Source organism: Numida meleagris, chromosome 4 (assembly GCF_002078875.1).
Source record: "Numida meleagris isolate 19003 breed g44 Domestic line chromosome 4, NumMel1.0, whole genome shotgun sequence".
Taxonomy (NCBI): Eukaryota; Metazoa; Chordata; class Aves; order Galliformes; family Numididae; genus Numida; species Numida meleagris.
This window is the reverse complement of record NC_034412.1, coordinates 1466632-1492241: the sequence shown is the minus strand read 5'-3', so window position 1 is coordinate 1492241 and position 25610 is coordinate 1466632. Positions and strand designations below refer to the sequence as shown.

The following is a 25610-nucleotide window of genomic DNA, read 5'->3' as shown; positions in this document are numbered from 1 at the left end:
CCAGAGCTGTGTGTGCCCCATCCCTGCAGGGCTCAAATTGGGAGGGATGTGGCTTTGTGCACCTGCTCCATGGGATGTGTCCCTGCTCATAGAACAGGGTTGGCAGTGCATGGGCTTTAAGGGCCCTCCCAGCCCAAACCAGCCCGCAGCTCCAGGACTTGCATGCTTCCTGACTCACAAACAGCCACATGAACCTGCTGCAAAGTTCTCCGGTCTACCAAGAAACAAGTTGTTTATGAAAGCATCTGTTTTCACAGTGAAAGTATTCCCAAATAACAATTGGCAAAATATTTACCAAATATTTGAAAAGCAGCCACATATGTATCAAGATGCTGGATACCCAGATGGCAGATGCCATTAAGCACACGTAAGCAGCAAGATAGGCTGCAATCCAGTGAACGGTATCCATAAAATATAGTGAGAACGCACATCCCATTTAAGATAAAGGATTAAATAGTAGATTTATAATCAATAACTAAATTCTTGTTTTCATTGCTAACTTTGGGGAAAAATACGGAGAAAATAATTTCTTACAGGTATTTGGAGATGCAGTAAAGTAAAAGAACTAAAGCAATAGTGTGGCTTAATCCTTCTGAGAAACGTCCCCATAATTTACTGGAGTTCAAAGGTCTTTCTGAACTTGTCTGCCATAACATTGAGATATAAAAGTTTCCTGCACGAATTCTCCCACCTGCAGGTGCCTCGGGAAACAGCTCATTTCCTTGGGCACCCGTTCCCAGGACAGAATTTCTAAGATCACAGGGAAAAGGAAAAAAGTCTTAAAGACCTGGAGGTTTTCGACAGATCTTTCACAGAAATACAAAGCAGCTGATGTATTTCACGGAAATGACATTATTCAAGCATACAGTGAGTTACCATGTCAAAGAACTTCAGGCTCCGTTTCTCTGCAGAGCATCTCTCCAGCACATTTTCCCCCAGATCCCCACAAAGCTCAGGGCACGAGCAAGCACTAATCCTGGCCCGCCCTTCCCTGCCCCAGTCTGCTCAGAAAGCACAGACCTCCTCCTCCCGAACCTGCAGGTTTGAGGTGACATTATAAATCAGACCCGCAGCTCCAGCTACCGCAGCACTCCCAATTTAGAAAAAGTACCAGTCACGGTCATCTGTCAAGACTACAGCATCTTTATAATGCATTAGAAAAATTCTCCGAACCCATCAGATTACAACAGCCTGACACCAGCAGAGGAATGAAACATTCTAAAAATTTATTTAAGAGATTCAACTAGCATGCAAGATACCTATGAAACTAGCAAACAAGATTAATTTTCCAGCTGCTCTTAGAACTATTCATAACGCTCAGCTATTTATTCCATTTACAGATTCGAAATACTAGTTGCAATGGAGCATTGAATATGCCATCATTATAAAAGGGAAACTGTTGACAACGGTGCTAGAATATACCTGCTTTTCATCCTGCTGTTACTCCAAGAAGATATTGGAACACAAGCTCCTACAAATCACGCTTCCCATGCGATCCCCAAAATGGGAAGCAACAACAGAAAAGCAATTTTTTCAAATGCTCGAGCAATAGGCTAAGATCTTATTTTAATAGCAGTATGGAACACTATATATTATTTAGACATTGTATGAAAAATTAAGCATGAATTTAAACACTTCTCCTGAGGTACTGAAATATACGTGCCATTAATAGTGAATATTTTGATTTAATGGGATTTAATAATCTGTTCAGATGAACTCCTTAATGCTCAGATGACTGCTGATGCTAACATCCTATGCTCAAGGAGCTTCAGACTGGTGACAATATTGCATTTTTTCCAGTTGTGATCAACTGATTTGTTTTTAATGCTAAGTATGTCTTGCCATCACTTGTGGTTTGAATATGTTTACTTAAACCAAAAATACTTTGCATCTCAATTATTATTTTATACTGCAGCACTGAATGGAACTTAAGTCAATACATTATTCATGAAGCACAGACAACAGAAAAAACAAAGCTGTGCACTTCTTTCAAAGCCTTCAAATTACTAAAACACACCATATTTATGCATGCAATATTTGATTGTGTCTTTTTTTGTTGGTTTTTTTTTTTGTCACAAGTTTGTTGATTTCAGATCAGGATATGCCAAAAAACCTACACCAAACAATTTTTGTTTATAATTAAGGTAATCATCAATCCAAGGATTGTAGTCCATTTTATTTCATCTCGACATCAAAAAAAGTAATTTAAAAAAATTAAAATTCCCTTGAAACGGTAAGATAAATGAAAATGTAAGTGCCTTCACATAATAACAGTAAGCTGACCCTCTGGGAAATGGTTGACTTTCTCAATTCAAGGTATTCAAAGCTCATTCAAAAGTGTTCATTTGGAATGCAGATATCAAAGATGATGCAAATGTTCAAGAGAAAATTAAAACTTACCAGATGTTCTAATCCAGCTTTGATGTTTCCAGCATCCCTGCAACAGAAGAACAGAAGTCCTAAATAGTTGCTAAACCCTTGTCTAAAATAATTTATGTTTAACTCTGAAAATGGCAAAGCCATGGAATTTCTTGATTATGTCAAATTTTTATTTTTGATACCTTAATCGTTACAATATTTTTAGAGTATCGATCACCCAAATGTGGAACTACAGAATTATTTATAACCTCAAATTTTACCTGCCTTAAAATTGTAACCAACGTTAGCAAAGCAGCAGGACGCTCAGTTGAAGAAGCATTTTTAATATAATTATCCCACTACTTCATACTGCAATTAATGAAACAAAACATTGCATAACGGTATTCATGAAATCCACATTCAATGGCTTCTGCCTTGCCACTACTCCAACGATATAATTGAAGACTGGTTAAAAAGGTAGTGCAGTGCATGAATTGTACATTAACTAAGCAGGTTGTGGGAAAAAAAAAGAAAAAAGACTAAACTACCAAAAAAAAAAAGAGATAAAGAGAATTCAGAGCAAAACATAAGCCTTGAAACACCTTGCTACGTACACATACAATGTGAGAGCTATCCTGGAGCAGCAAAGTTCACAAAGTTACCTGCAACTGCTGCCACTTCAAGAAGAGAGAGCCAAAACCAAAGCAAAACCAGTAAAAATCCCCAAGCCCAAGCCACTAAACAAAGGAAGCTGGTTCTGCTTTCATTGGCTCCACGTTCTGTCTGCTTCCAAAATGTAACCATGTCTTTTGAGGACGATGGGCTTTAAGCATGCCAAACAAGGAGCAAGTGCTCCCAGAAGCATTCCAAAAAATCAGTTATTGAAGGGTATGATCGTAGAATGGTTTGGGTTGGTAGCGTACATTTAGATTTTCCTCAACAAATCATTACACTGTATCAAGCCACAGCAGCAAAAAGCCCAAGTACACTCCTCCATGAAAGCAAACCATGTGAAGACTGATGCTTCCATTCTCTTAATGCACGCTATGGGCTATAGAACACAATGCAAAGTTGCACACAGAAAATTATTTAATAAAACTTCATTCTCTGTAGTAAAGAATATGTTCAGTTACACATTATGCAACCTACCTGTACTTCAGACTTCATGTAAAGCTTTTATGATTTCATAAAGCTTTCTAAAAAGTCTACACACTTTTGTTCTATTTGAGAGCACATCATGAACGAAGCAACAGATAAAAGATGCACTTCACTTACAGTTATTCAGCATTTTGAAATGAGAACATATTATTTGAGTCCATACAATACTTAAATGGGAATTGTCTTTCACATCCGTTTTGAGGTGCTAAATGGCCTTAAGGAAATTGCTTGGGAAGCAGGATGCAAGACGCTGATGTTAGGAGCTCCCAACTAATGGTATAAAACCTGCCCTGTTAGAGGCCTGTCTCCTCTGCTGTCCCTGTCATGACTTCATCAATATTGGTACAACTCTTTTTGCTCTGTGCTGAAAGCAGACTTAATTCAATTATAGGTCTCAAAACTGATAAAAATGGTCCTGAAGTGGAAAATGCGAAGAGATTATTGGCAAATGAATAAAGATTTGTATCGAACTAACACACAAGAGTACAGCAGGTTTGTTTTTTTTTTTCCTTTAATAATTCCCTGCCTTAAGTCTTCTGGGAACAGCGAGTTTCCCTTCCCCTCATGCAGCACATCGATTTCTGAATTAGACTGCAATATTAAATAATTAATATACTTGCCATGATTGATGTTTTGCATTAGTTGAATATTAGGTTATCAATCAAAATCCACTTGGTTTAATGTAATAATATTGAAAAAGTGTCACTGGCTGTTCATCCAATTTGTAGTTGAGGCAGCACAGATAGTAATATTGGTGTAACACACGGCTCTAACGCAGGAAATGCAGTGGCTGAACATCCACAAGGCAGACATTATCAAACAAACCAGGACAAGGCTGAGGTTGTCCTAAATGAACCTCGTGGCACCTGTCACTTCCAATGAAGTGCTTCTTGTGGCCAATGGCTGCCATGCTTCAATCAGCACGGACAACTAGCGAAGCCACGGCATCGGTTGTTCTCCCTAGTTAAAAATAATGATCCAAGTAAGATTCCTTTTATGAATACATTTCAAATATTGTGTTACGCAAAATCACAACTGTTGCTACAGCTCAGTCATGATGTGCTTCAAAGTTTCAATGAATCTTCAATTTTCCTGAATACCTCAATCAATGACATAAAACACTACAAATAAGTGGCACTCGCAGTTTTGTGCACATCCAGTACTGCTGTGCTCCAATAAAGAAACGTCAGAAGTTGCATCAATATCAATCTTTATCAAGTGACGAAGTTTTGCCAAACTTTCACACCACACTACTCCGTTCCCAACAAAACACCTAGTTGCCTTGCAAACTCTCATTTATTTCTCTGGTTCGTTAGGCAAACCTGGCTTAGACTCAAGTTACCTTCTTCCATCGCAGAAGCACCGTGCTTCCCTGGGAGAGCAAAGAGTTTGTGATCTAGATCACAAGTTCACATGCATATGTTTTAAAATCATACACCAAAACCAGTAAGCACAAGATTTGGGACAATCCAAACGTTAGCTTTTGGTAATGCCAAAGGAAAAAACTGCAGCTGAGCTACATTTGAACCCTGGTCACAAGGGACCTACAAGGCAGCAGGAATTCAATGAAAGCAAGCACAGCCAGTATTTGAAGTACTAAAAGCTGTCATGTAGGTGGCTAATTGGGTTAGCGTTAACTTATTAGCACTAGCTCTACTGCCAGTAAACTAAAACATTTATTTCAAATGAAAACAAACCTGTCCACATTCTTCAGTTCCCCTCATGTTATCAGCTCGTTCTCAAGAATTTCCTTTTATTTGTGAATAGCAAACTCTTTACCATTGCTTATTGAGTAGAACCCATATGCCACAGTATAATTCTACAATACCTCTGGATGCTGTAGTGTCATTCTGCTGTCCCAGATCACAGGACAGCTCAGGCTGAGGGGCTGTGAGCAGGGTGGGCTCTGGGGCTGGGCCAGGCCGCTTGGCTTTGTCCACATGGGGCCTAGAAGCATAGCCTGAGGAGGCAATCCTATTACTCAAATACCCCCACTCAGAGGGTCTCTCCTTACACCTCATCCCCAGCATCTCTCATTTCAGCCCGTGCTGGTTGCTCCTTTCCCCTCCACAGCTCTGACTCCCACACTGTGCAGCTCCTCCATCCCCTCAGTGCTGTGCCCTCCCAGCCCTCCTCCAGCTGCCGTCCCTCTCTCCCCTCATAGGGCCGGAGCTCCAGCCCCTTGCCACCTCGCTGGCCTCAGCCCCACTCTAAGCAGTCCCAAGAGTCTGATTTCACTCCTCAGAGGACAAATGAATAAATAAATCATTTCATGGTTAGCAAGGCCCTTGGCAGCATGCCCTCCAGTTGCATGATATTAACAACAAACTACGAAGAACAGGGTCAGATGCTGCAGTTGAGGTCACGCTGGACCACGCTCTCAAATAAAAGCCTTTGAATTCCACTCTGTGAACATCAGCACCTAGGGTTGTTGATCGCACAATGCCGTCCTGAGATGTCACAGAAAATTTTCATGGAGCTCTCTCACATTTGCCACTCCATTCATTGGACCTCTCAACAAGCGCATCCCATAGAGGTGTCAATAACTAGCCGGGCATCACTTGAAATCAAGCCCCTTTCTGTCCCCATACTCTTCTTGGCCAAAGAGCCACACTGTCTCCTTGGAATAACCTCCTGTTTTCCTGTTCCATATCCTCAAGTTAACACGATTCTACTGCTTACTCTCATGTAATGTCTCTCCTGCAGATCTTCCTCCAAGTAGAATGTGGAAATGGAATGTGAAAATCCCCCATCCAAAACTCAGCCAGCAGCAAGATCACCTCTCTCAATGGCCAATACCTCACTGTTTCCCAGACCTGAGCTTGGCCCTGTATATTCCTGGCAATAAGAAAACTATTTTTCCACAGGACTACATGCTATTTACTTCTACTCTGGGATATCCCAGGACAGAACACAGGAGGAATGTGAGGAATAAGGTGGTGGGTTTGGGAAGGCATAACATGCCTCTGTCCGATTCCAGAAAGATAAAAGCCTGATATAGGAGAAAAACCTGCTATGAGAAATAACCTGAATAAACACACGATTATACTTGCAGGCTAAACATTCAGTAGTTACTACATACTTGCAGTTCCTCTCTCAGCCAGATGGAATTTCACTGTCATAGTTGCAGAGAGATGCAGTTTTTAGAAATGGATAATCCCATCACAATGCACCAAGTTTTATAGCTTCAGTACTGTTGTGTTTTCTGTAAAATTATAGGCTGATGTTTCCAAGTCTGACTACAGACCATACAGACTAATTTCAGTAGGCTTCGAAAGAAGCAACAAAGATTACATAGAAATCCAAGCCCTGTGCCTGTTCTCTCCCTCAAACCACTTTCGAGAGGACAGTGCTGACTCTGCCAAGTGAACAGGTAAATCCAGACCTACTGACTTCTGATGGTAAGCTGGTCCAACACCACACCAGAGGTCTGGAAGAACTGCCTGTAAAGGCTGTGCAATGTGCAGGAAGAGAACTCCAACAAATGCCTTACCCTTCAACACTACTAGTTAACATTCTCCGGGCTGCGAAGAAAATCTTGAAAAGCACCATTTATATTTCTGTAGCTGAGTGGAAATTACATCAAAGACAGCCTACAAATGGCAAGAGGGGAAAACCATGAAAGAAAGCTATTTCCTCTTGCCTCCTACGTAAAGATATAGGAAAAGAAACCTGAGTTTAGGAAGTAACACAAGCACTACTACCAATTAAGCCTATTAACTACATTTTTTTTTTTTAAATAAGATTACATAGACTATGCATTTATGTACTCAGTTTGATTGAAAACAGAAGACAGTTACAACAAAACAGTCCTTTTTGGCACATCTGAGATACTAAACCTTGTGAAGCACAGCAATGAAAATCAAGATCCTTGCAATGAAGTATTGAAGTTACACAAAAAATCCTCAATACTTCATGCACCTCAAAAGAAAATCCCTGGACTGCTCAGCAGATCTAGGAGCTGAGGCTGCTTGTATCCTGTTTTCACCTGTTACTGGAAGATCCAACCAAGCCTACAAAATAAAATAGCAGAAGTGATTTAGCAGTACAATGCCAACCACAGAGAGGTTGCTGGTGAGAAGAAACACGGGCAATAACTTGGCTGTTATTCTGAGAGGACCAAGCATACAGAATATCAACATAATATGTTCGCTGAGAATTTTCTTTTCCATGTAAGAGTTCAACAGGATGAGATGCAGCTAAACTATTAACTTGAAGCTACAGTTCTAGCCTTCTGTGCACAGTAAACTCCCACCAAAGGAGGGAATGCTTCAGGAGCCCTTCACTCTGAACATTGGAGAAAACAGCCGTGATATTTTTTGAAGTGTGAATGTTGTTTTGCTCTTACTTAATATCACATCCAAACGGTCTGGAACTGGTCCTGAAGAGTGAGGACTTCAAAGCTGATGTCATTGTGCTCAGTGGCTCCATCACTCCAGCTAACCAAAGAATTTATTTCATTTGGGAAAAAATGCTAAGAAGTTTGGCCAATTACTAATAAATTAAATTTGATAAAGATTCAAGAAGATTATATGAAGGTCACTTATCAAAAAGCAGGAAGAAAAGAGCAGGAATGCCTCCCCACACACTGAAACACATACAGAATAACTAGGAACTGCTGAAGAACTCTGCAGAATATAATGCAAGCTAAATTGAATCATGCTAAAACCAGGGACTTTAAATAGGACACAAGGTGAAACAATTTCCATAATATGTTATCCCAGAGAGAAGAAAAATCAGTACCCAAGAGACCTTATCAAATATTCAGGAGGGAAAAATATATATAACCCTGTCTCATGGAGTAAAATTCAAGATTTTATGCAATTGAAATAAACACTGAAACTAAACAGAGGGAGAAAAACCAAAATACAGAGTTGATAGCTTCAATATTTTCAAATAGACTCTACAAAACAAAAACAAAAAGAACAGCTTCTCTCCATAAGTATTTCTCAGCTACAGGAGAGCCAAGATAACTACCCCAAAAGGCTCCCAGTTCTGTTTCACTAAGACTTGAGATCACATAAAAATCCTATAAATTATCAAAGCAGATTTATTTACCCTGGTTGCCGGTTGAAGCCATTCCTCAGATAAACCTGGAAATTCAAAGGACTTTGTCATTTGCAAGTCCTTGGAGTTTTGAGACACGATTGAGCAGGGGACGCTGGTTCGGATTTTTATTTTTTTTTCCCCTCTTTGCTGTTCTGCAATCAGGATTTCCTCCACAAAGAGCAAAACCTTGCTAATCAAGGCCTGAACTCCCAGCAAACACAAGCAATTAAGCTTCAGACTTTGGAGTATCGCTGCCTTTGTTAACCACATTATTTGGTGGTTTTAAATAAATTAGACATCTTTGGCCTATTTTACCTTTTCTGTAATATTATTTAGTAGATATTCAATTAAAACACATCCTGTAGGTGAAAGTGTATGAAAACATTTCAGTAATGGACGTCGGTGGTAGTAGGGAGTGTTGCTAATTAGTCTCTAAGTACAAAATAGAGTACAAAAGTAGCAAAAAGCCCAGCACTGCAAATGCACAGAACACTGCACTGAATATTAAACAAAGTGGAGTGAGTTTTAATGTCGGTAAACATAACTCTAGGAAAAACTCTCCGGACTAGTAAAGAGCGTTACAGGTTAATGAGGAACATATAAAGAGTGCACAATAATTATCATACCTAACACCTTACCATCTGTGTTTGGATGGCTGCAGAATATAAACACAGTTCATCAGCATTAATCTGAAACTAATTACACCTGCATTTTATTAGCAGAATTTTAGGATCATTATTTTCAATAATTTTTCTCAACTGCACTCGGCTCCCAGCGATAAAGGATATTAAATTTAACTATAAATCAGTGAGAAAACTTAAACGTTCTAAGCACTAAAACAATTTGAGAACAATCGATTTTCCAATTTCAGAAAGCTTCTAAATCCTCGTCGTTCACCCAATTATGACTGTACTTAACCTAATGAAATTTCATTCTGTGGGAACAATACTATTCTTAAACTAATTTTTGAAAAATATAAGATTAAAAACTTCGGCACAAAGAATAAACTCCTAGAGAAAAGATGCAAACAAAATTACTATCATAATCTTTTGTTTTTTATTTGCAAGTATAAAACCGAAGAGAAACAAAAGCACGGAACATAGCATCTGTCATATCAGAATATAAAAAGATGATCCTGGCACAAAATGAAAAAGCTCTAATTCATTTGCAAATCAAGCCTGCCAGTTCTATTTCAAGCTGGCGGTAACTGTCAAGAGTTAACAAGATAATCACTTTCAATCCTGCCTTCAATGGTACATTACACTGTTATTCCATTCAATAAGGCCGTTCTTTGGGGCACTAGATGAATGGTTTTCATTTCTAACTCGCACAAAAAGTTGCAAAAAAAAAAAAATCCATGGGGCTTAAGAAAGAAATCCCTTTATGGGCATTTATCTGCCGGCACTTGCTTTTAGGCAAAATGAGATATTTGGATACATTGGTGTCCATTCACTTCCTCTATTCCTTCAGGCCCTCGGTCTGTTGATAAAGGAGCACACAAGGAAACCTCACGCCCATGGTTCATTTTCTGCACAACCACCTACGTGCATTAAACGAGTTCCGTGAGCACCCCAGGTGTGCACAGCTCATGGCACCTGCAGAATGAGGCCGCATTTGGGCAGGTCCATCTCTAGCTTCATTGCAGACTGCAACATATAGGAAGCGCTCGTGAAAACGTGCTTAAGGAAGCTATAAGCAGCTCCTCATTAAATGTTTAATAAAAATAAAGTTCACTGTTAAAAGCGCCCTTCCTGTGGAACGAGTTAATATGGAAGTTGCCTGTACTCATTACAGTTACATTGTTTTTGAAGATTCTGTGCTATGCATTCTTCCCAAATGGATAAAAACACTTTTTTTTCCTAAAAGATAAGTACTTAAAACTTTCTTGCTGGCAGAGAACCTTCTATTAATCTCTGTGGAAAAAAAACTAAAAATCACAACCAAGAACTTTGTGCTTTTGCTCACTGCTCCAAATTCCTACTATAAGATACCTGCATATTAAAGCTGCTTCATACAGTTATGTGTTCCATTACTGAACATTCTAAAGTGATGACTTACATTTTCCATACTAACTTCAGAAGCATTTTTTTTTTTAAATAATCCCCATAGACTTCAGTTCTCAAAAGAAAAATCTACACTAATATCTGTATTTAATATCTTTAGTGAATTGTGCTTGACCAGTCTCAAGCCTGTTTCCCATCACCAATGCCAACAAGCTCACTGACAACTTCCATGGATGAACGCAGTTTATTTTTTAATAACCATAAATCTTTTTTCTTGAAACTCAGGGAATCATCTTGTCCACCACTTCTTACACAATGAGCATCCCTGAAAGAACTTTTTGGATCATCTTGGTACTCCATCATTAGCATTCGGCACCAACTGGTTTCCACAGCCTAGATGAAAGACAAGGATGAACCAGTAGTCCTAGGACGCACACATTTATGCCACAAGATTCCCAAAAGGCAGGTGGGTATGGCTTTCTGTTCTTGCTAAGGATGCAGGCAGCACTGGGCAGCCACGGGCAGGTTCAGCTGAGAGCCACAAAGTGACATTTGGCGACAGTGTGCCAGCACTTGATCCAATTTCAGCACTAAAACCTTCTGCTTTTTTAGGCATCACTTTTGGGAGGTATAGAAATCCCATTTGTAAATGCTTTTCCACCTTTTTTTTGTACGTCTCTGAAGCCTGATTTGTCCCTTTCATGGGGCCTGAATTTATCTCCCCTATGAACACAAGGTACACTCTGAATATATTCTAAATGAATAAAATACATTTAACTGTCAGACGGGCAGAGGTTTTCATTCCTATACAGGGTAAAGACTTATTGTAAAAGAAGTAGAACTACCTGATGTTTGATAGTTGGTTTCTATCATCCCAACTACTTCATCTAACGCAGCCTGGAATACTTCAGATCACAGGAGACTTGAGTTTCCAGATGCATCTCACAACTTGTTCCTACTGTACTTTATTCCAAAGAAACTCTTTACAAGTCTCTTGTTTTTTCTCTAAGCTGGGCACTCCAGGTGGGCTGAGCACAGGCCGAGTGGCAGGAGAAAGCCAGGAGATCCTCCAAACCCAGGGAGTCCAACACAACAGAGCAGCCTCCATGATGGCTTTAGGTCACAAACATGTCTGTATTTTGCTTATTTATTTCTTTCCCCAATGCTTGGAATGGTCTTTGACTATATAATTTACACGTCTGTTATTATTTGATAATATTATTGCTAAAATTGCTTTTGGTCTTATGCTCATTACATATCTACTTCACAGAGAAAAGCTTCAGAATTAATGGACATGTTCAGGACATTGCTACGCCAGGGCTGAAAACACTGATGCTGCTGATGCCCAAAGCATTACATTAAGTGCACCAGAAAATTTCAGTAAATCACACCTTGCATTTTTTATAGATATTTTTGCATCTAAAAAAAAAAAACCCAACCCAAAATCTACCATTGAATTATGTTGTTTAAGTACCTCATGCTGGTATGAGTTGGCCCAAAACCTCCTTAAGGCACCACGTCCAAACGTTCTTCAGGTTTGTTCTTACCACATCACAAGGGTTTTATTCGTTTTACTCTCCAAAATGGCTGGTTTCATTAATGGGCTTTTAACCTTTTACTTGCATTAAAGAATGCAATAGCATCTATCTGATTCAGTATTTATCATGTCCAACACCTCACAGAGGACGTTTCCAGTGAAAAGAGAGCAGTACTGGCTTTGCAAGGTGGAACAAATTGCCAAGAAGTGGCCAGTTGACAGCTAGACCAGGAGTCTTGCTAGGCATCTTGTACTCTGGCTTTCCTTCAATGACATTAAAATAATTAGTATTGCAAGCTACTTATTTGCTATGAAGTGGACCAAAATTAGAAGACAAGACAAAAATATTCAGCACGTCTCATCCTACAGACAAGATTTCCCTCAAGCGTTATTTTTCTAATATGAAGCCAAGAGATTCCTGAAAAAATTAAGCATCACAAACACAGCAGTTTCCAAGGACACTTGGATGTGAAGCAATTTGGAGCTTGGATAGTGAAACCAGCACTTCCAATTGTACCTTCAAATATTCTGAAAAGCAGCATAGATGTCAAGTATTCTATAACAACAAGTTCAGAACAAACAAGCAGCCAGATCCTGAAACAGCAAGATTCTCTGAGGATTCATAGACTGTACAGAAAGACCTGGAAACGTGGATGGTCAGATGCGGATGAGCACCCCATGTTCTCTGACCACAGCAATCTTCTGGTCACAGAGCCAAGGCACTTCATCGCTGCAGACCACTGAGCAACCTAATTCTGTTTCACAAATTTAACTCCGTCAATATAGCACTGGTTAGAACTGTAACTTACACGTTAGTCTCAAATGGAGGGAAGCGATCTCATCTCCAGCCCCATTTCTGGCTGTGGTACTTGGCTATTTTTGTTATTACTCTGTCCTTGTGTTTCCTCCAGAAAACCACCTCTACTCTAAAAGAGCATATCTTACATCTTATTCGCAGACCAGCAGATTTTTTGCATGGCATTCCATGCAGTTCTGTTCTATGAAAACTTTGCTAACTATCAGAACGCGACATTGAATAACATGACATACCCATTCTCTGAAAGAGATTCAGGTCAGACTTAAAGAGAAAAAAGCCATTACATCAAATTCAGAACACAGAACGACTGACCGGGCTGCTGTACTGATCCACAGAAGCAGAGTATTGAAACTACTGGAAAAAACCTTCTGTGTTGGCTCTTTTCCTAGGTTTTCAGTTTTGGCTGAAAGTCACAATCACAATACATGAAATTGCTACGTCTTGCACGCAAGTGCCAAAACCCAACGTCCCCAGAAACTGAAATTGGAACCGTTCCAAGCAATCAAACATTCGTGTAACAATGGTCAGGACCGAATGGACTTTTCCACAATGGCATGACAGGATAAGCTGCCTACTTAACTTTCTGTTCAGGCAAGATATTGGAAAGTTATGTGAACATTTGCACAGAATCGTTTTAAGTCATTAAAAACAGGTCAAAACGTTGGTCTCGCTCTCTCTCTATATACATACACACACATCCCCTTACTCTGGTCATTGTGGCTTTCAGTCAGCAGGGATGGGTAACTGTCACACCAATAGCAACAGCCTGCAATAGAAACAGAAGAAACTGGAAGAACCAAATGAAGACATTTAAGGCAATCCTTGTCCCTACGTGCAACAGAAGAACAACTGTTAACAGTGTATACTTTTTGTCTAAAAAGAGACAGAAACAAAGCACACCCAATGTCTGGGATAAACAAAAATCTTCTACGTGCACAGAAGATGGGTAAAATCCTTTCTGTCACGGAGAAACACTTGCAAACTCTGCCTGATATCTGTAAGTTAAGATGTGCTCTTTTTCTTGTACGATCATAACAACATCTGTTGCGCAAACCACTGCAAAAGTTAACAGAACAATGTCCAGCCTTTACCCATGACATGCTCTAGCACATATTGCCTGCTGTACTACAGAAGTATTCTTAAAGGCTTTCCTTTGCCTCTTCTACATGCTGCACTTACGTCATCCATCATGACTACGGTAACGAGGAAGGCTGAAATTAGAGCTCTCCAGAGCACCTACACCCTAGCAGGATGTCAGCAGATGCGGTTGTTGAATGACAACAAGCCAAGGGCTGAGAAATATTTGAGAATACTCTAATAATTCAGCACCAGGTAGATTTTCAAATTAAAACACAGACCCCCAAAGTCACAGCCCAGGGAATTCACAATCCCTCAAATGCGAATTGATCTGAATGCAATTACCTTACTCTTTTAGCTCCATTTGACTTTGAACTAAACATCAATTAGTCCACAAACATAATACTGCGAGATCTGTTAACTCCAAGGCTGACTCTTCCATAAAAGATCTAAAGCAAATTTACCGGCCTTCATTTAATAGCTTTCAGCAATCACAAATATCACACATGAAAGCTCAACTTCATTTTCTGATGGTCACTTAAACCTTTAATTCTCACGATAAAACTCTCTCAGTCTTAGTTTTAAAACCTCTAAATTAGCAAACAAGAGGCCACATAATATATGCCATAAGCATAGGTCTTCTCTGAAAAGCTGGGACCTCGGAGTGCTTCAGCTGCGATACACGCCATTGAGCCACGGCCAATATAAGCTAATTTGAATAATCAATATGACAACCTTATTTTTCTAATGCAAACAGGATTGATACAGTAAGGTGTCTCACTGCCACATCACAGTCATGGCCTCTTTTAACCCCTAATTAGATTTAGGCGATTATCCCTGCTCTTCCTTACAAGTGTACAGCCCGGATAAGAGATGACAAAAGCTATCTGCCACTTACTCAGCCTTTGCAGACTGCAGGTTATCCAGGGAGATACAGGGTAAGATCAGCAAACAATTGTTATTCATATCATCTACAGTTTTAAGATAGTCACAGTTCTCCATACACGCTAAGTGAAAATAGCCCAGAGCATTAGGTAAATGCAAAACGCTTAAGAACATCAGCGTTACACAGATGGAAATTCAAGGTGATGTTAGGGAATTATGCTTAATTCAAACTGGTTATCACAAAGAAAACTATCTAGCGACGATTTTCTTTTTCAGACAGGAAACACTGAGCTCTCAATAGATTTGTGCTCATTGTTTATTTGTGTGTAACGCTGAGTACTTTACATGGATATTTCTAAAAGTCAAACTTAGAAACAGCAATCCCAATAGAATTACATAGCTAAACAAAGTAGTAAAAGACAGAGAAGATCTATTACAGAAGTGTAATCACATTTCATTTACAAGAACTCTTATCTCAAGCATTTAAACATAAAATTTAAACAGTTTTCCATTTTATTGTGCTCAGTATTTGAGCTAATAAGATATAAAAGTATAATCACGTTAGCAACATTTCTATTGCATTACATAAACACAGCCCTAGATTAAAGGCAGAGCAGGAAAAAGAAAGCATGATGTTGCACATAAAACCAAATGCATTTCTCCTGGCAGAAATAAGCACCACGGTATCACAAGTGAAAGCCACCGTGCTAAAATAACATCTTGTGTTCACTAATGTCTATCGCCACATGCACTGAAAAAAAGTACTTCCATACATATTGTGCATCTGTGAACGTGTTTAACACGTTTCTTTAACCAAGAGAAGTTTTCTTCCATGGGATGGTTTTACTTCTATTGCAAGCCACACAGTGACAGATCTGGAAGGAACATTTATCCAAGTCAGGTGCAACCCTCATGGCTGGAGTAAATCCTTTGGTTTATTTCCAATTACTGCATACAGTGCCATTAAACAACCCTTACCTACAGTACTTCAAGGCAAAGCAGCCTACAACGCAGTGTCCATCCTGCTTCTGTGGGGTTACCTCCCACTGAAGACTCAGCACTTCTGAGTTTCTGCTCCTCCCAAGCCCACGTGCACTGCAGTGAGCAAGCAGCACTGCACGCCTTCCCTTAATGCTTCTGCTGCATGACCTACCTTGGGTGCACGACAACCCACTTTCTTTAAAGAGCAATAATTAAAAGGTTTAACCATGCCATTATGGGATGCCGGGCAACATTTGAGGAGCCTTCGGAAAATACAAAGTCATATAGTTACATCTGATTGCTACTGCCAGCTTACAAACAAAGCTTGCAGAGCTCTAAAGGCTTGCCTAGAAATGACCAACCACACCAACACACAAAGTGGGGGTAAGAGCAATAACAAAAGACAACCGTTAGTTTTCTTCTCAGGTTACTTTAACTTGGGAGAATCTTATTTCAATTTTATTCCATAAAATTCTCACCAACTCGCAGAAAAATTAAGTGTTGTATCCTCTATAAATGCTTTCCATGGGTTGGATTAGAATAGTTACAGAGAATGGTTTGATACAGAAAAAGAGAGTCAGCAAAGAGACTGAAAAGGAGTTGTTCCTACTTTTAAGCTTCTCATTGAATTGCTTTCACTAAAAGAAGTAATAACCTGAATTTCTTTTATAGTAGAACTACTGGTTACACAAGTACCAAGTCTTTCTGTACTGAAATCTGCAACTTAAGTTTAGGAAGAGAAATGCAAAGAAACGCCCGTTGCAATGGGGCTGCTTACTGCAGGAACTCCTTCAGCCTCCCACATAACCCCACTGCTCCCAGAAGGAGCCCCAAGGGAGAGCTGATGCCTGCTGCTCGCTGAAGTCAACTGGACACCTAACATCACTTCTGAGTTATTACAGAATAAGTGATAGGAAAAAAACCAATTTACTTATTAAAATAGGAAAAGAATGAAGTTATTACGGAAGCTAAGAAGGACAGAGTGCAGAGTTTCCCATTCCTGGTATTCTTTTCTACCTCCCCTCCCAAGCCCAGCAGAGGAGAGAAGTGAAAGCTGTGCTTGGTGCCGCAAGCAGAAGCTGCCAAACAGCAAGAGCTAAAAGGCAGCAATGAAAGCTGAGATCCATCAGAGTTGCATGTAATGGAAAAGGAAAAACAACTTTAAAATGTTTTTCTCTTCCCATCAAAGTTCCCAACACGCTGCAACACACAACTGTCAGCATAATGCTGCTGTGATTTTTCTTTTTTACTTTTTTCCAGTTTGTATTTTCTTTTTTTTTTTTTCCTGTTTTAAGTTGTGCTTTAATCGGTAATTTATTGAAAACAAATGAACAAAACCTTCAGTGTTTCCAATTACCACCCATAGAGCTATTTCTCAAGAGAAGATATCTATTTTATAACCTTTAAAGTTAATGGAAATAGCTTTCAACAAGCTCTGGAGCAGAATGCGTGTTTTGTTTTTTTAAAAAAAACCTAATCACTGGATTTTCATCTTCTATACAAAACACATTTTGACCTTTTAAGCAAGATTTAATGTCTTCCACTGCATATAAGCCCCCACCTTCTATTCCATCTTTATGCTCACAGAGCATCCCAACTTACAGAGGCCCACCAGAAATTAATTACATGTAGAAACCAATACTACAGTGTCAGCTAAAATTTCATACGGGGAAGGGAACAGGACAAAACAAGGATTCTTGCTGTGAAGAGTAACATCCAGATCTGTCGTTTTGCTTGGCTTAATTAAAGACAATTGCTCAGATGATCCGTACTATGAATACTGCTAGCAGTCACAACTATGTACTGCCAAAATGCAACTTGAAAAAAGAGAGGAGGGAAGAAGGAGATGCAAAGGAAATCCAGAAGGACATGAGAAATCCTCTCACTCCTGCCCTCCTCCGAGGCTGAGCTTCGCGGTATCGGACGCGTTCGTCAATCACACTCTGCTGAATGCTGTCCTATAAATACATTACGTGTATTTATTTAATGTTTTGTCAAAGCACAAAGCAGTGCCCACCTGACAAGAATCAATGGGAAAAAATCCTTTTCTCCCTTTGTCACAGCGTGATGCCATTAAGCAGCCTTCAGAGATTCTGATCTGAGCAGCAAAGTCAGACCTTCCTGATCAATTCCTTAATCCATTTTTGAGAAAACAGACTGATCTTGCTTCTTCGATTTCTGTCCAGGAAACAATGACTCTCAACATAATTCACCATTAAATGGGTCTTGTCTTACGAGAACTTCAGCAGCTGGAAGCAGATGAGGAGCAAGCTGGGATCCAGGAGAATCACCAGGACATCTAACGGGCTTCCCCTGGGCTTTCCACTTCTATCCCAGAAGTGGCTGAAAGCATTTCCCAGCCTCATCCTTCATGGATCTCCAAAGATGTTGCTTCTAATGTTATAAATAATGCATAAATTGGCACTGGAAGTGGAAATGATTCCAAGAACTTTTTCCTCCAGAAAAATCTTCAGCTCATTAGGTGACTGCTAGGGCCGCCACAATGCAAACAAGGAATAAACCCAACATGAGCTGAAGCACTGATGCCATAAAAAAAGCATGGCTGGAAGTAACACACTCTAAGCATTGGTGGGTCCTTCTGCCAAGCTGAAGATGTTTCATTCCAAGGCTGGATCAGAATAGAGATGAGCTGTTAAGAGCCTGTCACCTGCTATATTAAGACCAAAACCAAGACTGGGAGAAATTCAGAAGACAAGCTCAAGTAGGAGACTTGGGTTGGGCAGTCTCCTAGACAGGAAGGCCCAAGAACATTCACACTCCAGAAGTTATTCTAACAAAATGGTGCTAAAAGCAGAGAAACGAGCCCTGCTTGTATTCCTGGCAGCACCCAACCCAACCTACCCAGGGCAGCCACCCCACCAGTCCCGGGCCACCCTGCATCCCAGTGGAAGGTCACCTGCCCAGGGTGCATCATGGTTGGCACCAGCTGGGATCCATGCGTGAATGCATCCACTCTTTCCAGCTTTCTAAACTTGTGCAAACACACGTCCAAACCTACAGCAGGTTTGCTTTTTATAAAAGCAGAAAGTAATGTTCAGCCATGCAAACACTTACTTCGGTAAATTCATTACAGAATTACACTGCCAAATACTGTCATTTCTTATTATATATATATATACACACACATATCTACATACACGCACTACAATGTGAGAATACATTTTCTTTTACAAGAAAATGTTTGAATTTTTTTCCCAGATGTATGTTGCTTGCTCAGAGGAAGCAGCGCTTGTTGTGTTTGTTTTGTTTTACTTAAATGATTGCTGGGGACTCCTCTGCTTTAGTTCCACGATAGCAAGGCCCTGGCTATATGGTTAGGTGATTACTGTATCTCTGCAGTTCAGTATCTGCAGGGTGTCTGAATGCCACTAACTACTTAAACCCAGTAAAGAGATTACAGCTCACGCTAACTGGATTTTCACAGCTCCGTATCATTCAGTTTGGATTCCTCATACACAGATTAAGAGAGTCCATTAAAACAACAGTCAGCTGCTCCCAAAGTGCAAGGTGCCTTGGTATAAAAAGAGCCACATGTTTACATTCGGGGAGAATGTGAGCGCGTGTGTAAATGAAACACTCTTTCAGAAAGAATACTCTATTTAAGGAATTATTCAATTTTAAAACCCAAGATAATGCAAATTATATAGTTATAAAAGGACAATCATGGCGGTTGGCAGTTTCAGAGACTGCATAGTTTTGAAAACAGCTTAAAGTAATGTGTGTCTTTGAAGATACAGCCTTCAAATGGATTCCAAAAATCTACTTCTGCTAATACAAGGAATAGGCATGCCCTCATAGTACGTGAATTGAGCAGGGAAGCTAATTCAACAAGCATCTCTAACTGATAGAGTTATAAAGCTAGAACACAAAATCTATACTTATGTACTTTCTACCACTACTAAGTTGATTTTCTTTTCTTCTTTAAAAGTGTTCCAAAGTGCATAAGTGATACAGCTTCACTTAATAACAGGTCTTTTTGTTGTTCACGTAGGTACCCAGGCCACCACACAAGGCAAGGGGTTTTTCCACACTCCCAAATTTAATTCTAATTTGAGAACACTAAAGAGGAAGGAAGGGACCCATCAAATCAAAGCACACATAACGAATTTCACTCAGTGAATGCTTACTTCTTCCTAAGCACTAGCAATAAGAACAAACGTACCACGCTGCTGCTTACAGTCTAGTCAGAGATAATTAACAGAACTGGTAAAGATGAAAGAGTTACTGTGGGCAAAAGCTATTTGCTTTCTGGACCCGGTTGCTCACCGACATCCATGCAGTCATGCCCACAGCTCACACGTGTGCTCTCTGCCTGGAATCCATGCAGCATTTTAGAGTCCGTTAGCAAAAGGCAAAGAAATACCATATGCTGCTGCCTCAGTATCACAGCCCATTAAATACATGAGCATCCTTTTCAGATATAAAAGGGGATTTTTAGCCATCAAAAAGAAAAACAAGTCTGACACAGCCCAAATGACAATAGCAACAAATCCAGGTCAAAGGCAAGTGACCCCAGAGCTACTCTGGGCATATGGGCAGCTTTTTCCTCTTCAGGGGGAAAACACTCGCTCTGCTTCCCATTAGCCTTTGCCTGGCTTCCCAAAGAGGAAGTTGTCCTCACTTGGCCTTTCAGTTCCTCTTCAGTTCCAACAAGTGAACACCTTCTGCCAGCAAACCCAACCCAAGCACTTCTGCAAAGGCTCCCCAGGTCTGCAGGCACCACCTGCACCGTGCCCTGCAGCAGCTGGGTGGGAACTAACCCAAATCACTTAATTCCTTTCAGCACGAAGCCATAACTCTGAAAGGGCAAGTTATGAAACCTGCATGCATAAAACTCATCAAGGAACCATCGTGATTACATGGGAAGTAACAACGCCTTCTGTGACCTGTGCATTTGGATCCTCCCTACAAGTAACAGAAGGCATCTGTAACCAGGGCGTGCTGTGCTTTAAGCATTTTACTACGTGTAATAACCACAAAACCACCCCACTCCGTGATCTTTATCGGTAAACCTATGAATGAGGACAAAGCGTGTGTTCTCTGCAAGATCCTAGGTCAGAATCCTACTAAGAGAACTGGTGAGGTTGCACAGCTAGAGAGCCCTGGAACATCCTCAGCATGAGGATGAGGAGGAATAGGCTTCCTGACACAGTCTTGCACGGTTCACAAAGTTTCTGGACAAGGTATCGGCTCAGAAATGATCCTTACTTTTTCGATTCAAAATAGAAGCTTACAGGTATGCTATTTGTCCTTTGAATTCCAACTGCAAAGCATACATGATATACTTGCACAATACAAGCTTCAGAAGCTTCTTTAAAATAAGGTCTAAAGAGAGCCCAAATAATTAAAAATAACTGATAATTAGACTGAGCGCGGTGCAAATTAAACAAACGCTGTAGCACCCTGAACATCAATTTATATTTGCACATTTCTGCTACTTAATAAATGTATCTTGTCATGTAAAATTTTAAAGAAAAGGCCTTAGAGTGACAAAATCAGTCTCAGTGTGACAAAATCCCATTTGTAAGTGAATAGAGATGATTGAACACAAATACCTTAGGCCAACAACTACAGAGATTATGTTTTGGAAGCAGCATGTGCATAATTGGATCAGATAAACAGGAACACTTTACAGATTTTGAGAGCCACCTCTTGTTGCAGCAGAGGGTATGGGAAGCGATAAGCTACCAGTGGCCCTTTGCATTGTCTGGCCCATTAACATAAACGCTGCACCCAGAGGAATTGCTCCCGACCTGAATTGAAGCTGGATAATTGCTGGATCTGTGTCAGACCCAAAGAAGTTTTCATGTCTGTAAGAGCAGGACCATTTTTTCCCTACTTACACCACACACTTCTAAAGCAAAACGCGCATCAGCACTGTTTTCTAAAAGCTGAACTCTGTAGGAATGTTTATTTAATGTGAATCTTACATTCGCTAAAGTCAGAAAGTGATCAGTCACCAATTAACAGAATTAACAGAAATAGAAGCAGGCAGTGAATGCACAAGCTGTACAGTCACCAGCTTTCTGCTGGCAAGGCTGGAAAGGCAGATTTAAAATAGAAGTGCTCCAAACCACAAATACATCATGGGAAGAATGAAATAGTCCTTAATATGAACAAACAACAGTGTTTTACTTTAAGGCAGTACATTATTGTTTAAATATACTACCTTATCTTCCCATTTTTGCAAAAGAATGCATGTTTATTAGGTAATCTTTAAATTATAATCGCTAGCTTTTTCAACAAATAGCCTTAAATGCAAGAATTTATGCTACCAACGGATCCATTCCAAAACTTTGTGTGTTAGTAAAGCCTTCGCTTTGCAAATGACAGCCCACTCCATCGTTACAGAAACACAACAAACAGTTGTTAAAACCACGCAGAGTAAAAATGAAAAATAAAGCGCTCCCGCTTGCTGTCAAAGCAACATTTCCCAGAGCAAACTCCAACTTTCAGATGCGTTTCCTTGCTTTTTTTTAACAGCGACGTCTCGCTGTTCCTCGGCACGCTGAAGGGATCTCTCCTCCCAATCAAACATTTACCCTTCGCCACTGGTGAAAGGCAACAAGATCTCTTTACAATGTCTCGTCTTTTTCAATAAATTTTGCATGAAAACATGTTACCCAAGCACAAAGTTGCCTGCTGTCACGTTGGAAGTATGATAAATGTTTAATGAAAACAACACCACACAGCTTGGTGTCAGACAACAGCTATCACACAGCCCCGCTTTGATCTGAACAGACACTTAAAAGGAGTTCTGAGCGTGCTTTGCACCACAGAACTCTATAACCTATATGCAAATAGGAGAAAATTACCATAAATGACTTCCTGCCGCACCGCGTGCGAAGAGGTAAGGAAAATATGACAAGTTCCAAGAGCATCAGAACACCGCCAAACTCTGAGACGCCCAACATTCCCCGTTTGCTCCTAACACCTCCTACCAAGTCCTGCCATGATGTCAACGTTCTGGGCCATGGCCAGCACGGAGCATGAGAAGAAGGCCCTGCAAGCATCCTGCTGAAGTGCCACCAAGAGGTCACACAGCCATCACGGAGCATCCCGAGTCGGAAGGGACCCATAAGGATCACTGAGTCCATCTCCTGGGCCAACGCCAGGATCTGCAGCGCTCCATTCAAAGGGAAAAGGAATGGTGCATTTGAGACATGAATCTTAGGCTCCGTAATGCTTCTCCAGGTAGTTAAGCAGTCGTCAGCCCATTAATGCAAAAACGTATCGATAGCCTAATAAGGAGCAGAAATTAAACGGGTGGTCGGCTTTGATTAATAGCACGACACTTCCTTTGTCATAACAACTGAAAAGCTGCTCTTATTCCATTAAAAATTGTCAAAAACACTTTAAAAAGTAATCCAAAATTCTCCTACTGAGAAAGCTAAGGTGAAACTAATAAATCTAGTACAAGTTATTTGGAGCCAACAAGTTTCTTGTCCCCCAGTCCAACAATGAACAATGATCTTTATGAAAGCCACATCTCAGTGCCTGAAGAACTTAAATGTCCTTAACCCAACAAAGTCTCGAAACACCAAAATTCAACAGAGTGCACACACAGGTCACTGAAAACATGCATGCAAGTTGCTTTCAAAAAAAAAAAAAAGGCAATCTAATAAAAGCACGAAAGATGAACGCAATGATTCAATTAGCAAAGCTGGTGGCAAGGCACTGCAGTGGTAGAAACACATGCTTAAGCAAAGCAGAACTATGAAACAGTTTAAGACATCAGAGGATTGCCAGCATGCAAAAGTATTGGGGTAAGTTATGGTTACATTTCCCTGCTTAAGTAAGCCACCCTGCAATACTTAGAAAAATGTTGCACAGTCTACAGTGCATTTTTAAAAGGTCACTAACATCCATGAGTCAGGATATAGTCTAGCTAACGCTGTATTAGTAATTGAAAGACCACACAATGAAGAGCAAAGCTTCCAATCTGGAGCACTGTATTAAGCTTCAAAGTTAAAGAAACATGGGAGGGAAAGACTAAGCCCATTGAAATTAGGGAGAAATCAGAGAGAAAATGTTGTTTGGAGGGGAAAAGACAGGATAAAAAGGGTTGCTCTATTTCTTTACAGCAAACAATCACTGTTTTTCCATTAAACGCTATTATTTCTTAAAACAAGTGACAAGTTGTAACGCAGTAATGCTATAATGTGATGGAAAGTGCAGTAATAGTAGCAGAGTAGCTCAACCCTAGGCTGCAGCAAACCAGAACAAGCCCCAATGCAGCAGACACAGAAACCAAGGAAGAAAACCTGCTTACCTTTGGAAGGCCTCCAGCAGGCAGGGATCTCCAGCAAGATACCCTCACCTCCACTGCCAACCCTTAAATGAGGTCTGGGAAGGGGTGGATCCTGGCTCCACCTCTTCCTGTCACTCAGGTGCATTGCATGCACCTAAGCTCCCCTGAGTTGGCCCTGCCTTCCCACCAGGTGCTCCATCACTGCTTCAGGCCATGACTTAGCAATTCTGCTATGCAAGTGGAGAAAAAAAAAATGAAACAAAATGCGTGTCAGGTGCAGGAGGGAAAATCCCATTTTGGGACCAACCGGTAGCCTGCTTCAGTCTTATCCAGGAGAACACCAGGCTATAGGCACAAAGTGCACATACACATCACATTCTATGTCAGATAAGGTATGCTGAGATTGTTTCACTTTAGGAGAAGGGCACATGAGTCTAGGCATACCTGGAGGCATCAGCAGAAAGGATCTGAGTGCTAAGGCCTGAACTTCTCCCAGCTACAGTATTCTGGAGAGCTCAGGTCACACTCATGGTGTTGGCTCCTTCCTTTGACACAGAGACACTGGTTTCCCACTCTTTATTCAGTAATTATATATACACACACACACACACGTATATATATATACACACACACACGTATATATATATACACACACACACACGTATATATATATACACACACACACACGTATATATATATACACACACACACACGTATGTATATATATTTTTTTTTAAATCAAGCCAAGTGTAGGACCTGATCAACTACTTCGAGGGAACAAAGAACACTAAAGTTCTGTTTTGTTTTTCAAAAAAGTAAAATTCAATAAAAGAAACTTGCTAAACTAGAACCTATTGTTAAGTAATAGACACCGGATGTCCAGTATGCATTACAAAACTTTGCAGAGTTAACAGAAAAGGACCATGCATCACAGAACGTATATTGGTCCTTATTTTATCAGTCCCATTTTATTTATAACATCATAATATGCAGACGAAATGCTGGGTCCTGTAAGATTACAGAGGTGTGGTAACATCTCAGAACAGCACTTGTCACTAAAACTTCAACGAGACCAGGAAAGCCACCAATGCCCGTGTTAAGCACAAAGCACCAGCAATGGCTGAGCTCTAGAATGTAGGAACAGCCTGGAGCAATAACGTGCACGATATCACTACTGTTGTCATGGGTCGTAACTAGAGAACAACATTGTTATTTCAAACAGAAAAATACAATTTTAAACTTGGCCTAGGAGACTGGATGAATAGAAAAGGCTGCAGGGCCAGGCCAGTGCTTTTGCTTCAGAAATGCTGGCAACAGTTACTCAGCAAAAACCATACCATTTCTTGGTTTATTTAATACCTTTCCAGGCAAAAGGAATACAGTTCAAACTACTGCTATGGGATTAGGAGACAAAAGCACACTGATTAGTTCAGAATACTTGTAAAACTGAAGGAAAATAAACAGCATTGCAGC

The 25610-nt window shown here is 40.3% G+C and overlaps 1 protein-coding gene and 1 long non-coding RNA gene across 5 annotated transcripts in view; both read right to left on the bottom strand.

The window, feature by feature from the left end:
* RSRC1 (arginine and serine rich coiled-coil 1) overlaps positions 1-25610 on the bottom strand; it is a 112859-nt gene that overhangs the window by 53432 nt on the left and 33817 nt on the right. For all 4 annotated transcript variants that reach the window (XM_021393572.1, XM_021393569.1, XM_021393571.1 and 1 more), the window contains one exon: positions 2401-2437. In XM_021393572.1, the coding sequence (XP_021249247.1) occupies positions 2401-2437 (37 nt within the window). The remainder of the gene's footprint in view (positions 1-2400; positions 2438-25610) is intronic.
* LOC110397370 lies at positions 22357-24212 on the bottom strand. Its single transcript, XR_002437733.1, has 2 exons — positions 24159-24212; positions 22357-23127 (listed from the first exon to the last, which is right to left on the bottom strand). It is a non-coding gene; the product is annotated as an uncharacterized LOC110397370 (long non-coding RNA).